The sequence below is a fragment of the Ranitomeya variabilis genome, chromosome 4 (assembly GCF_051348905.1).
Source record: "Ranitomeya variabilis isolate aRanVar5 chromosome 4, aRanVar5.hap1, whole genome shotgun sequence".
Classification (NCBI taxonomy): Eukaryota; Metazoa; Chordata; class Amphibia; order Anura; family Dendrobatidae; genus Ranitomeya; species Ranitomeya variabilis.
In genome coordinates, this window is record NC_135235.1 from 215,068,405 (window position 1) to 215,081,858 (window position 13,454).

Below are 13,454 nucleotides of genomic sequence, written 5' to 3' on the forward strand. Positions count from 1 at the left end.
GCTGTAGCCAGATACCCATCTACGGGCAGCTGTAGCCAGATATCCATCTACTGGCAGCTGTAGCCAGATACCCATCTACGGGCAGCTGTAGCCAGATACCCATCTACGGGCAGCTGTAGCCAGATACCCATCTACGGGCAGCTGTACACAGATACCCATCTACTGGCAGCTGTAGCCAGATAGTTTATTGAATCCTCCATTGAGAAGGGGTTTGGACACGATGACCCTTGAGGTCCCTTGCAACTCTAACATTCCATGATTTTATGATACCCATCTAGGGACATCTGTAGCCAGATACCCCAGTTTCATAGTGTGCTTGTAGACACGTCTTCACTTACGGTATTCCCCCTGTTTACTTCACATTTGGTCCAGACGCGTTGTTCCTCCCGTGTGTTGTAGCGTTCCGGGCTGGTTGCTGTGGGGATGGAGGTGATGATGCAAGTCCTTGCCTCCATCACGTGTGGCACTCCCCGCGCCACCGCGTCATACGGGAGGCACAACATGCCAGTAGTGCGCCGATTGGCCAGCCAGTTTGACACATCACTATTTAGACTCCACCGCTCTTAACTTACACCACTCCTCCTGATGAAGCCACCCCAGGTGAAAGGCGTCTTGAGGCACTCTTCTCATCTCCTGCCACACGCCTAGGTGCTGACACTACACTGTGTTCCAAATTATTATGCAAATTGGATTTAAGTGTCATAAAGATTTAATTGTTTTGTTTTTCAAATAAACTCATGGATGGTATTGTGTCTCAGGGCTCAATGGATCACTGAAATCAATCTTAAACACATGTGATAATTGGTTTTCCAGGTGATTCTAATTAAAGGAAAACTACTTAAAAATGGTGTTCCACATTATTAAGCAGGTCACAGTTTTCAAGTAACATGGGAAAGAAAAAGGATCTCTCTGCTGCTGAAAAGCATCAAATAGTGCAATGCCTTGGTGAAGGGATGAAAACATTAGAAATTTCCCGAAAACTTAAGCGTGATCATCGTACTGTTAAGAGATTTGTGGCTGTATCTGAGCACAAATGTGTTTGTGCTGATAAAGGCATAATGAGGAAGATTTCTGCCAGGCAAGTTCATCGGATTAAGAGAGCAGCTGATCAAAAGCCATTACAAAGCAGCAAACAGATATTTGAAGCTGCTGGTGCCTCTGGAGTCCCTCGAACCTCAAGGTGTAGGCTCCTTCAAAGGCTTGCTATGGTGCATAAACCTACTATTCGGCCACCCTTAAACAGCGTTCACAAGCAGAAATGGTTGTATTGTGCCCACACATATGCAGCACCCCAGAGTCCTGGTCGATGCAGTACTGTGGCTCCGCCACTAAGGGGAGCTATAGTACGTCTGATGGCACTGAAGGAGTTCATCTGACCAGGTATCACAGACACCAATACATTTCACCGTCGGGCCTCCAGGGGGAGCTAAGGGTTCTATTCATTAGGCCACTCCCCACCATTGTGGGTAAACTGGGGGTCAGGCAGGAAGTTAGACAGAAAGCTGACTGGGTTGGAACCAGGCAACACCTTGTGGCAGAGGGTGTTGTAGGAGAAGATTCGGTAGGGTCCCTGTCAGGGGTGGGATCCTGACAGAGGCTTGGCAACTTGAGCGAACGTAAAGGGACCGTGCCTGCTCAGTATAGCGGCGGTACCCAAGGAGGGACTGGAAGCGAGATAGATTGTGCTGAGTGAGAAACGAGATCAAAGCAACAAGGAGAATACCGGTAGGAGTCGTGCTGTAAGACCGAGGCAACATCCTACTGAGGCGCACAACCGGCGGCCGGAACGCCGAGGGAGTATTACAATATTCAGCTTCAAGCAATACTCTAAACCAACGGCAGGACAGTCAGTCTAAGGCGGGCTGTCTCACCTAAATCACCTATGCAGTCTTGGGGGGCAACTTGTGGAGAGGGGCGACTCTAGGGTCCCGGAAGAGCTCCGAGCCTACCCGTCATACGGGTGCCGTTCCAACCGTAACATCAGGGAGGGACGGAGGATTAGCAGAACATCATCTAATCGAGTTGTGAGGGAACTTAAGAAACGGACACAACAGTTGTGGGGACTTTCTGTAAGCACAGCAGGGAAGGACCACAACACATAGCGCTAGTAGGAAGGCGCAGATTTCCACCTGTTAAGAGAACTCTGGAGGTGCCATTGGACCGGCCAGACTTGCGCAGCCTGGTTATCTGGATTCCGGACTGAGGACCCAGAGATCTTCAGTAAAGAGGTAAAGAGACTGCAACCTGGTGTCCTTGTTATTTACTGCACCGCACCACTACAGCATCACCACCACCATCATCCACCCACATCTATTACTGTACGCCCCTCAGCAGGGTCACGGACCGGGTCTAGCCACCGTGACAACCCCAGAGCAGAGACTCAGAGGCCCGGTACCGGGTACCCCTCGGCCCTGCGGCGGTGGGGGCGCTACACATACATGAAGACTAATTTCCAAACAGTCTTGTTTACTGATAAGTGTTGAGCAACCCTGGATGGTCCAGATGGATGGAGTAGTGGATGGTTGGTGGGTGGCCACCATGTCCCAACAAGGCTGCAACGTCAGCAAGGAGGTGGAGGAGTCATGTTTTGGGCCGGAATCATGGAGAAACAGCTGATGGGGCCCTTTAAGGTTCCTGAAGGTGTGAAAATTACCTCTGCAAAGTATATAGAGTTTCTGACTGACAACTTTCCTCCATGGTATAAAAAGCAGAAATGTGCCTTCAGGAGCAAAATCATCTTCATGCATGACAATGCACCATCTCATGCTGCAAAGAATACCTCTGAGTCACTGGCTGCTATGGGCATAAAAGGAGATAAACTCATGGTGTTGCCACCATCTTCCCCTGACCTCAACCCTATAGAGAAACTTTGGAGTATCATCAAGCAAAAGATCTATGAGGGTGGGAGGCAGTTCACATCAAAGCAGCAGCTCTGGGAGGCTATTCCAACTTCATGCAAAGAAATACAAGCAGAAACTCTCCAAAAACTCACAAGTTCAATGGATGCAAGAATTGTGAAGGTGATATCAAAGAAGGGTTCCTATGTTAACATGTAACTTGGCCTGCTAGGATGTTTTGGAGTTTAATAGCTTTTTTGTTCAGTGAATGTGACCTCCTAATGCTGCAATTTCCACAAATGAGCATTTTCAGTTCTTTAAAACATATCAAATGTTTAGAAATTCTACTGTGCCTAATAATTTGGAACAGTGCATTTTGAGTTTTTATTCGTTTTGGAGATTATACTGTTATCATTGGGAGGTTTATTCAATAAAATTCGATGTATAATCTAACGGGTGATGACTTTTATTAGACTGACTGTCATTTGCACCAACCATTTAGGAAAATACGATAAAAATGTAATTGGCATAATAATTTGGAACATACTGTATGTCACAAGGTATTTCTAATTATCCAGAAGTAACATTTCTATTACTGCATTCCTGCTCACTCTATGCACTTTATTCTATGACAGGCTCAAGAGCATGACCTCCTGATTGTTCCTCCCACTTATTTGCTAGTTGGTCTGTTTCAATGGCTTCTTCATAGCAATTGAGATCTATAGGAGTTATCGTTAGGCTCTGGATCTTTTCCATTAGGTATTATATCTACTCTGTCACATTACCATATGTATGACCCCCTTACAGTATTTACTCTTTCAGTGCTCTTGCTTATATCCTTGGGTTATATTTTCCATCTTTTATTCATTGCTATTTATTCTGCAATACCGCTCAATTGTATTTCTGCAATATCTCAATATCTCATAGCAACTGAATATTTTGGGTTAATCTATATCCATTAGTGTTACGCAGCATACTGGCCAGTTATTATTTCAGCTGCAGCTGTAGCGAGATACCCATCTACGGGCAGCTGTAGCCAGATACCCATCTACAGGCAGGTATAGCCAGATACCTATCTACGGGCAGCTGTAGCCAGATAGCGATCAACCGGGCAGCTGTAGCCAGATAGCGATCAACCGGGCAGCTGTAGCCAGATAGCGATCTATGGGCAGCTGTAACCAGATAGCGATCTATGGGCAGCTGTAGCCAGACACCCATCTACGGGCAGCTGTAGCCAGTTACCCATCTACGGGCAGCTGTAGCCAGATACCCATCTACAGAAAGCTGTAGCCAGATACCCATCTATGGGCAGCTGTAACCAGATAGCGATCTATGGGCAGCTGTAGCCAGATACCCATCTACAGGCAGCTGTAGCCAGATACCCATCTACGGGCAGCTGTAGCCAGTTACCCATCTACGGGCAGCTGTAGCCAGATATCCATCTACGGGCCGCTGTAGCCAGATACCCATCTACAGGCAGCTGTAGCCAGATACCCATCTACGGGCAGCTGTAGCCAGTTACCCATCTACGGGCAGCTGTAGCCAGATACCCATCTACGGGCAGCTGTAGCCAGATACTCCTCTACGGGCAGCTGTAACCAGATACCCATCTACAGAAAGCTGTAGCCAGTTACCCATCTACGGGCAGCTGTAGCCAGATACCCATCTATGGACCGCTGTAGCCAGATACCCATCTATGGGCCGCTTTAGCCAGATACCCATCTACGGGCAGCTGTAGCCAGATACCCATCTACGGGCAGCTGTAGCCAGATACCCATCTACGGGCCGCTGTAGCCAGATTCCCATCTATGGGCCGCTGTAGCCAGATACCCATCTACCCACAGCTGTACACATATACCCATCTATGGGCAGATGCAGCCAGATTCCTGTTTATGGGCAGCTGTTTTCGGGTACTTTCTCCTTAACAATATAGAACAGCATTTTGGAGATGTATCTACCTATTTAATGTCCGTTTGCAGAGTATCTACCCCTTTAAATGCACCTTTAGTTTTGACAGCACATTGACCAAAAGCAAATTGAAATCAATGAGATTGGTCTACACATTCCTAGTGACCTCATACGTTGCGGCTTAGGAGAACTGCCCACCTAATGTTTGGAGGGCGAGCACTGAACTTTCCACTTGTTGCTTTATTGATAATCTGTCTGAATTGTTACATCTATTACAATTTAATGCAACGTATCCGGTCTGAATTCCCATTTTTATTTTGGTTATAGACATTTCTTACGATCTTCTCTATCTGGATTTCCATTCTTGTTCCTTTGCGTAATTTCACCATACAATACACAAGCAATTGGCACCACAACGCCCAAATAACACAACAATATAGTGCCTACACAACAACACCAAAATAACACCGTCATCTTACGCTGGCTAACATTATACCACTATACGAGATTGAATAAATATATCATGCAATACACAAAAAACTGCCCCCAGCCGAGCTATCCTGCCTATATAGTACCTAGATAATAATGCCAAATGGTACCCTAATAATATCCTCATAAACAATACCGCACCACTATGCTATCACTACTATGTTTTGCAAAATACCAAAAAGTTCAGCTGATGGCTATTTAATGCCTAAATAAAGTGCCTAAATAATAACACCACACTGTGCCCTAATAATACCGACATACACATGGTAAATATTTGTACACAGGTAACAGCGCTCTTCTCCTGGTTCGTTTCTGACTTAATCAGAGCTCCCTAACGAGATGTGCTATGATTTTTTTTCTGGTTTTACAAGGTTGAGGTCGGTTTTACACGTGAATCAAATATTCATAAATTTGTCAATTAGTGAGATACTAGAGACCCAACTTCTGAGTTACATCATTAAGAAACAGGTCAGCCCGTACTGACTTGTTGTGCTAAACACTTGAGTATAAATGCATGCATAATACAGCAACAGCAAATAAAGTACCGTATAATAGGGCATCTCCGTGCCTTCCGAGTGATAGAATATATTAAATAGTACTTCTTTTAATTATCACTATTAATTGACTTTTTTTTAGCAATTTGGCATGACAATATTACCTAAATAGGCAAGGACAGAGGTCTTCACCCTATGGCCCTCCCAGGACCTCAGTTTTGCATCATTTGAAGAACAGCCATCTGGCTTCATCTACAATACCGAAACCCAATGTTTCTTCCATCACAGCTCCAAAAGTTGAGAACCCAATAAATGTGTTACATTTCCATGATTCTTTGGTAGTACTTTTCAACTTTGACCCATTTTAAAGGGAAGTCCAGGACCTTGCGGGAGCTGTAGTTTTGCATCATTTGAAGAACCACCATCTGGCATCATCTACAGCACCGATACCCAATGTGGCTTCCATTATAGCCCCAAAAGGTTTTGAGAATCCCAAAAAATGTGTTACATTTCCATGATTCTTTGGTAGTACTTTTCAATTTTGACCCATTTTAAAGGGAAGTCCTGGACCTTGTGGGAGCTGTAGTTTTGCATCACTTGAAGAACGTCATCTGGCATCATCTACAGCAGGGGTGTCAAACTGCATTCCTGGAGGGCCTCAAACCATGAGTGTTTTCAAGATTTCCTTAGCATTCAACAAGGTGCTGGAATCATTCTGTGCAGGTGATTAAATTATCACCTGTGCAATACAAGGAAATCCTGAAAACATGACCTGTTTGCGGCCCTTGAGGAATGCAGTTTGACACCCCTGATCTACAGTACCGATACCCAATGTGGCTTCCATTACAGTTCCAAACGTTTTTGAGAACCCAACAAATGTGCTAAATTTCCATGTTTCTTTGGTAATACTTTTCAACTTTGACCCATTGTAATTTGAAGTCCAGGACAAATCACTTTATAGACTTGCTATGGTCATGTGAAGCTCTGTCCCCTTTTCAGGTGACGTGTCCAATCATCTGCCGTGAATCGTGAAGGAGATATCGGTGCATCTACAATGTAAGCCTCATCATAAGTGAATCTGAAATATGGCTCCTTACTGCGCATGCACGGCACAAACAGTGCGCATGAGCTCTGAAAAACAGCAATTCAGCCTGGCCATATGGCTGCCTCTTCAGCCTGCCTGGAGGGGCAACCAAGCACCACATCACAATGGATCAAAGAGGATTGAGGTATATTACTAAAATATGTAATACTAGGATATAAACTGATTAAAAAAAAAGTTACTTGGTCTGAAAAAAAGGTAAGCAATCATTCCTACTGTACCTTAAAGGGAACGTCCAGCCCAGTTGAAATTTAAGACAAGTGTTGCAGCTTGCCGAATCTTAACAGTGTGAAATATGCACACTGTTAGGAATCGGTTCTCAAATTTGCGGGCATGTGCACACTAGATTCTCATCCGCTTTTCTCAATGTTCTTCACATGCTGAAGTTAAAGATATAGTGAGAAAAATGGGGGATGAGAATTTAGTTGGCACATGACTGCAAATACATGACAACCACTGGAACCGGCAAATGGAGCCTAATCCTAACAGCTTATATATTTCACACTGTTAGGATTTGGCAAGCAAAAGAAAACTAGGGGTGAAAATGAAACCTTGCACTCAACTTAGAGATTGTGATGATTTATTGTAGTACGCTTTACAAACGCTTCGGTCACGTTTGACCTTCATCAGTGACGCATCTGAGGCACGTATGCTCGAACAACACAAGCAAAAGATCCACTTCACTATCCTTTTAATCTACCAAAAATACAGACCTACCAGGAACTATCCCTACGGATATCCTCAAATATACTATTGAATAGAGTACGTCACTGATGAAGGTCAAACGTGACCGAAACGTTTGTAAAGCGTACTACAATAAATCATCACAATCTCTAAGTTGAGCACAAGGTTTCAGTTTCACCATTGTACGGTTTGGGGACCTAACTTTGCACCACCCATAGTAGTGCTCAAGGTGTTTGTTTATATAGAAAACTAGGGGTGGATCCAATTCGGCACGTTATCATCAATCCACACTTAGGGTTTCACCTCTAAGACCCACATCTATCTGAAAAAATTTGCTCTGAAGTGCTCCTTTAAAATGGAGGGGTAGCCTCCATTAAATGGAAGGAGCCACACATGCTCGCAACTGTTCCAATCAATGTGTATGGAGCTACTGGAGATAGAACGGAACGGTGGCTGTACTTGGCTAACAGCCCTGTCCTCGGGATCAGTGGAAGTTTCAGTGGTCAGATCCCAGGCAATTTACAAATTGTTGCCTATCCTGTAAGTAGGTGTTTACTTGCCAAGTTGGGAAAAAAAACCTTTAATTTACTGACCACCTAAGCCCATAGGTACATAGTGTCATTACACTCAGAAGGATAGCTAGGGTATATGTTTAGACTTACACTCGGCCTTGGCACAGATAAGGCTGGTGGAAGGGTTGTGAAAGGACTTCAGTATGTGTGACACAGCGAGGCTTATGTCTTCATTACTCGGGTACAGACTGACCGATGCAAACCGTAAATATTGTAGCCTGGGTGCTTCTTCTGGTCCTACTTTTATATGTGGAATCTACAGGAAGAGAGAAAAACAATATGAAAAATAAAATCACAAACTTACAACTTTCTAACCAGCTCAGAAGATCCATTAAGGGCATGACCAAAGGAGGTGGTATGGTTGAGGGTGGAGATATTGGGTGGATGCACAATGCAAACCAAACTGATTCTCGGACCAGTAATTTGATTACATTGGAAAATGGACTCTTGAGGGACAACCATGGTTATCTTTGGTCATCGTCTACCATAGTTTATGAGTTGAACATTTCAGTAGAGCGAAACAAAAGGACCTCTCTTTTTTTGTGAAGACCACAACTCATCTCAACAGTTTTTTTCAGCGATGGATTATCTGTTCCCATGTGTCTTATGTACTTTGACTTTCTACTTTGAGATGACTATCCCTGTAGAAGACCACTAACATTTTTTGGCAGTTTTCTCAATAAGGTTTTACGTTATTCATGGTGGACACAAAGTAAAGTATATAAATCAACCCAAAAAAACGTGCAAAAAGGACAGTGTATAAAATTATTTTATTAGAAATATTATAACATGTAAAAAGAACTAATTTAATCAAGTATAGCTGATAAATATGAGCACAATATAATAGTAAAAAACAGACGCCAACCAATATTTACAAAAATAGACCTCCACAATAATACAGTATATACCAGCACTATTCCAACCAAATAATCAAATAGTAACCACATAAAAGTGCATAGTGCAATTAATACAAAAATATGTGCAACAAATATTATAAGAAAATATTTTTTAAAATATTAAAAACTGCAAAAAAAAACAAAAAATTGAATGTGTAACCAATAATTTAACAATAAATGCACAACAGGCCTATATTGCACAATTTATTTAGTAAAGCAATTGCACATAAGCCCATACAGATATAATGCCACTATGGCTATGATAAAAAAGTGGAACATTAAGGTGCAGGAAGTGCTGGATGACTAAAAGTCACTAACATATTACCATACCAAGGAGGATAAAATCAATAAAAATCCAATAATAAAGGAGGCTCACAATACCTACATGTGCTCGAGACCCTACGCGCGTTTCGGCGCTTGCCTTCTTCCGGGGGGTGTACTAAATAAATTGTGCAATATAGGCCTGGTTTTGAATTTTTGTGGCACTTTATCAAGCACATTGCACTTTGGTTTTTTGCAATCTGTTGTGCATTTATTGTTAAATTATTGGTTACACATTCAATTTTTTGCTTTTTATGCACAGATTTTAATATTTAAAAAAATATTTTCTTATATTTGTTGCACATATTTTTGTATTAATTGCACTATGCACTTTTATGTGGTTACTATTTGATTATTTGGTTGGAATAGTGCTGGTATATACTGTATTATTGTGGAGGTCTATTTTTGTAAATATTGGTTGGCGTCTGTTTTTTACTATTATATTGTGCTCATGTTTATCAGCTATACTTGATTAAATTAGTTCTTTTTACATGTTATAATATTTCTAATAAAATAATTTTATACACTGTCCTTTTTTGCACGTTTTTTGGGGATGATTTATGTTAATATTGGTGCATGACACATTATTTTACATACAAGTGGTAACATATCTGATTAAAACAAAGTAAAGTATGTAACTAATCTTCATTACTTATGGGTCGGGTAATGAGATCAATATCTTAAAAATGGTTGATACAGTCCATTAACATCTAAAACTATAAATGGTATGCAATCAGTATCTGAAGAGGCTTTCCGATAAGATTGCAAGAAATCCTTTGAAATATAAGTAATCTAGACGTCTCGGAATAATCTTGGTCCAACAGATGTTAGATATTCGATGATAAATACACTCACTGCTGGCCATTAGATGTAAATGGACACAAACAAAGTTTAGCAAGAGTGTTCCCTGTCCTGGCTCCAGCACAGGGCTCCATATTTTCCTTCACTGGGGGCCAGCTCACTCTGTTCTAATGCTCTTTGGGTCAGAATGTTAACCTGGTGCACACCCGTGACGTCAATCCTCTAGGCCTTTTAGGCTGACTCAGGCAGCGCACTGCCTGAGTATTCAGGTAGCGCACTGCCTGAGTATTCAGGTAGAGAACACTCTGTCAACCATATACTCGTATTTTTTGTGCCTCTTGACGGTTCCAAGGTACTCGTCCGCACACTCTGCACTCGAATCTGCTATACCAAGGTGCCTGCCCGCTCACTGAGCTCTGTTGTGCCAAGTTGCCTGTTTACATTCATGGCTCAACTGTTTCAAGGCGCCTGTCCACACACTCAGTTGTGCTGTATCAAGGTACCTGTCTTCATACAAGAATCTGCTGTTTAAAGATGCCTGTCCACCCACTCGGGTCTGCTATATAAAGGTGCCTATCTGCATTTCCTATTCAACATGCTATCCAGCTCCACTTCAATGTGCCGACCTGAAAATCAAGCTCGTACCATCTAGCTTATCCAACTCTATTCAACCAGCTGTACCGGCGCCTCCAGTCTGCTCACCCAGGTGAGTAGCGGATCTACTTCACCAGGTGAGTAGCGGATCTACTTCACCAGGTGAGTAGCGGATCTACTTCACCAGGTGAGCCATAACAAAGGGCAACAGGAATGATAGACAAAATGCAAGGCCTTCTAGAAAAACAGTAGATTTCCGCTACAGTAAAACCTGTAATTCTGGTCAACTTTAGCTTATTTTTATAAACATTTCTTTACTACAGTAATTCCTTACTTTTTGGTGTAATTTATCTTTTTTTTTGTCAAAATATAAAAAAAATGATGTGAACTTAACTTGGTGTATTTTATGGGAGTGGTTATACTAAACATGAGTGTCAATCCATTATCGGATTGTACGACGATGGACATACTGCCCACGTTACCCCTTGAAGACACACGTATTGTTGTGATGTGTAATACGAAATGTGTTATTAGTGACAGTGTTGTATTCTGCCTCACAGTAGAGAAAGAGTTATGGATAATGTTTGGGACTAGCCCAGAGTGGGAGGGGCCAAATTCAAGGGACAGAGACAGTTTCTTATCAGGAGATCAGATAGCGACCAGCGTGCAGTAGAGGCAGACGTATGGTTTGACCAACAAGCCGAGTGTCATGAAGTGGGTGTCCCTGACGTGAATGGAGGCCGAGAGATCCAGGAAAGAGGCAAGAGAAAGTTACAGAAGGCGAGAGTGTTTTAACGGAGGCAGGCTCTGGGGCAGGCGGGATAGTCCTGAGGCCTGCAAGGGCATAGCACCACCGTAGACAAAGTCTACACCCGCAGCCAGGGTGTAGCATGCCGCGGTGTGGAGGATGATTACCTCGCCTACCGCCCCGCCAAGTTACAGGATTATACAACCCAAGGTTGATAGAGGAGCCATGTTTTTTTACTACCCGGTATGTGAGTACTAAATTGCTATGAGTCCCCTTTAATAATATTTCACTGCGGTTTTTAAATATTCTTGCATCCCCCTATTCTGCCACTGAGTAATTATCTTGTGTGAGCCTGGAGAGGCTGCCGGCTGATGTGTCCTTTCTGCAATGTATGGGCGCAGTGAATTTCCTCTGCCTCATTTCACTGCCTCTCTCTCTGCTGCTGTAAAGGAAAGCAATAATTACTTTTTAATAATCCTATTTACTTTTAAACGCTGCCTTAATTAATGTACTGTAGAGTATCTCTTTGTTCCATATGTGTGATGTCTCCATGAAATGGTCTTTTTTGATCCTCAGAAAATCAAATCGGCTCTCCCCAATATGTCTTTTAATGCCGTTAACACAGCGGAATTTGGGTCCAGAGGGGGACAAATTCTTGTTAAAGGGGCCATGCTTTGGAGATTTTGGGGAAAAAAAGAGCTCCTGGACTCCCAGGAGAGTTGGCAACTCTTCAGGGCATTAAAGAACCCGCCAGGAACCTCTAGAAAGAAGAGCTCCACCAACATTTTTCACTGCTATGATGCCGAGTCTTGGTGGACATTCAGGGGCAGGAAACAGGAGCGGCTTGGGTGCGGCCCTTCACAATAGGGGTGTAGTTACAAATATTGAAGCGTGATTCCACCCTAGTCTTACGTAAACCCAAAGAACTTGGTCCTTCTTACATTTTTAGGACTGCCTGCCATGAATGGAGCAATGTGATATAAATGCATGTAAGGGTTTATCCAATTTTTGAAAAAAAAAAATTATAAAAACAGGTACCGATGTTAGAAAATAAAAGAATCAATACTACTCATCCATCAGCGTTGACCCTCCAATGGTGTGTCAAGACTTTGTTTACAAGCACTGATTGGCTGCAGCGGTCACGTGCCATATTAGTAGCATCATGGCTAGCGCTGGCGGTGATGGCAGTAATAGGACTGATGACCACTGCATCTCAGCTCTCATTCTAATACCCGAGAATGGCCACTGCTGGAGATTCACCAGCTTCCCAAAATTTTGATTAGGCGCAAAACTTTTGAAAAATCGCAATACTGCAAAGCCAACAATTGCCCGGAAAAGACATGCAACACTCTAAAGTCTCCTAGGACTGCAGCCAACCCTTTTAAAGCTTTTTAATGCAAACACAGCAGGACAAGCTGCCAACCCAGCTACACCATATCACTGATCTATCACACCAAGTCCGGGACCTCTGCTATCTGACTCCACCAATGAATTGAATCTCTTTATTATTCCCAGACTACTACACTCATCTTCTTCACTGCTGCAGTTGTGCAACACATTACTGTCTATAATATTTGTCCAATGTTTCATGGTTTTCTCTTCCTATCATTACTGTTGAGCTGTGAACTCTTATGTCCTCTCACTATTCTAAATCACTATAGCTGCTGTATTCCCTACCATGGCTTTTATAATGGCTGTGATAGTCCTTCCCAACTGACTGTGCCAGTCACATGATGTGATAGCCGCAAGGTAATATGGCGAATAGTTGTGCAACACATTACTATCTTTAGTATTTGCTCAATGTTTCATGGCTTTCTCTTCCTATCATTGTTGCTAAGCTGTGAGCTCTGACGTCGTTTCACTATTCTAAATCACTATGGATGCTGCATTCCCTACTTTGGCTTTTATAATGGCTCTAATAGTCCTTCCCAATTGACTGTGCCAGTCACATGATGTGATAACTGCATAGTATTACAGCGAATAGTTGTGTAACACGTGATTGTCTATA

The 13,454-nt window shown here is 42.8% G+C and overlaps 1 protein-coding gene across 6 annotated transcripts in view; it reads right to left on the minus strand.

Annotated features, from left to right (window-relative positions):
• The window catches only part of GRIK5 (glutamate ionotropic receptor kainate type subunit 5), a 291,864-nt gene that overhangs the window by 90,231 nt on the left and 188,179 nt on the right, over positions 1-13,454 (minus strand). For all 6 annotated transcript variants that reach the window (XR_013214619.1, XR_013214618.1, XM_077259912.1 and 3 more), the window contains exon 5: positions 8,177-8,342. Coding sequence is in view for 4 of the 6 variants with exons in the window: in XM_077259912.1 (XP_077116027.1) it covers positions 8,177-8,342 (166 nt within the window). In the remaining 2 variants the exon portion in view is untranslated. The remainder of the gene's footprint in view (positions 1-8,176; positions 8,343-13,454) is intronic.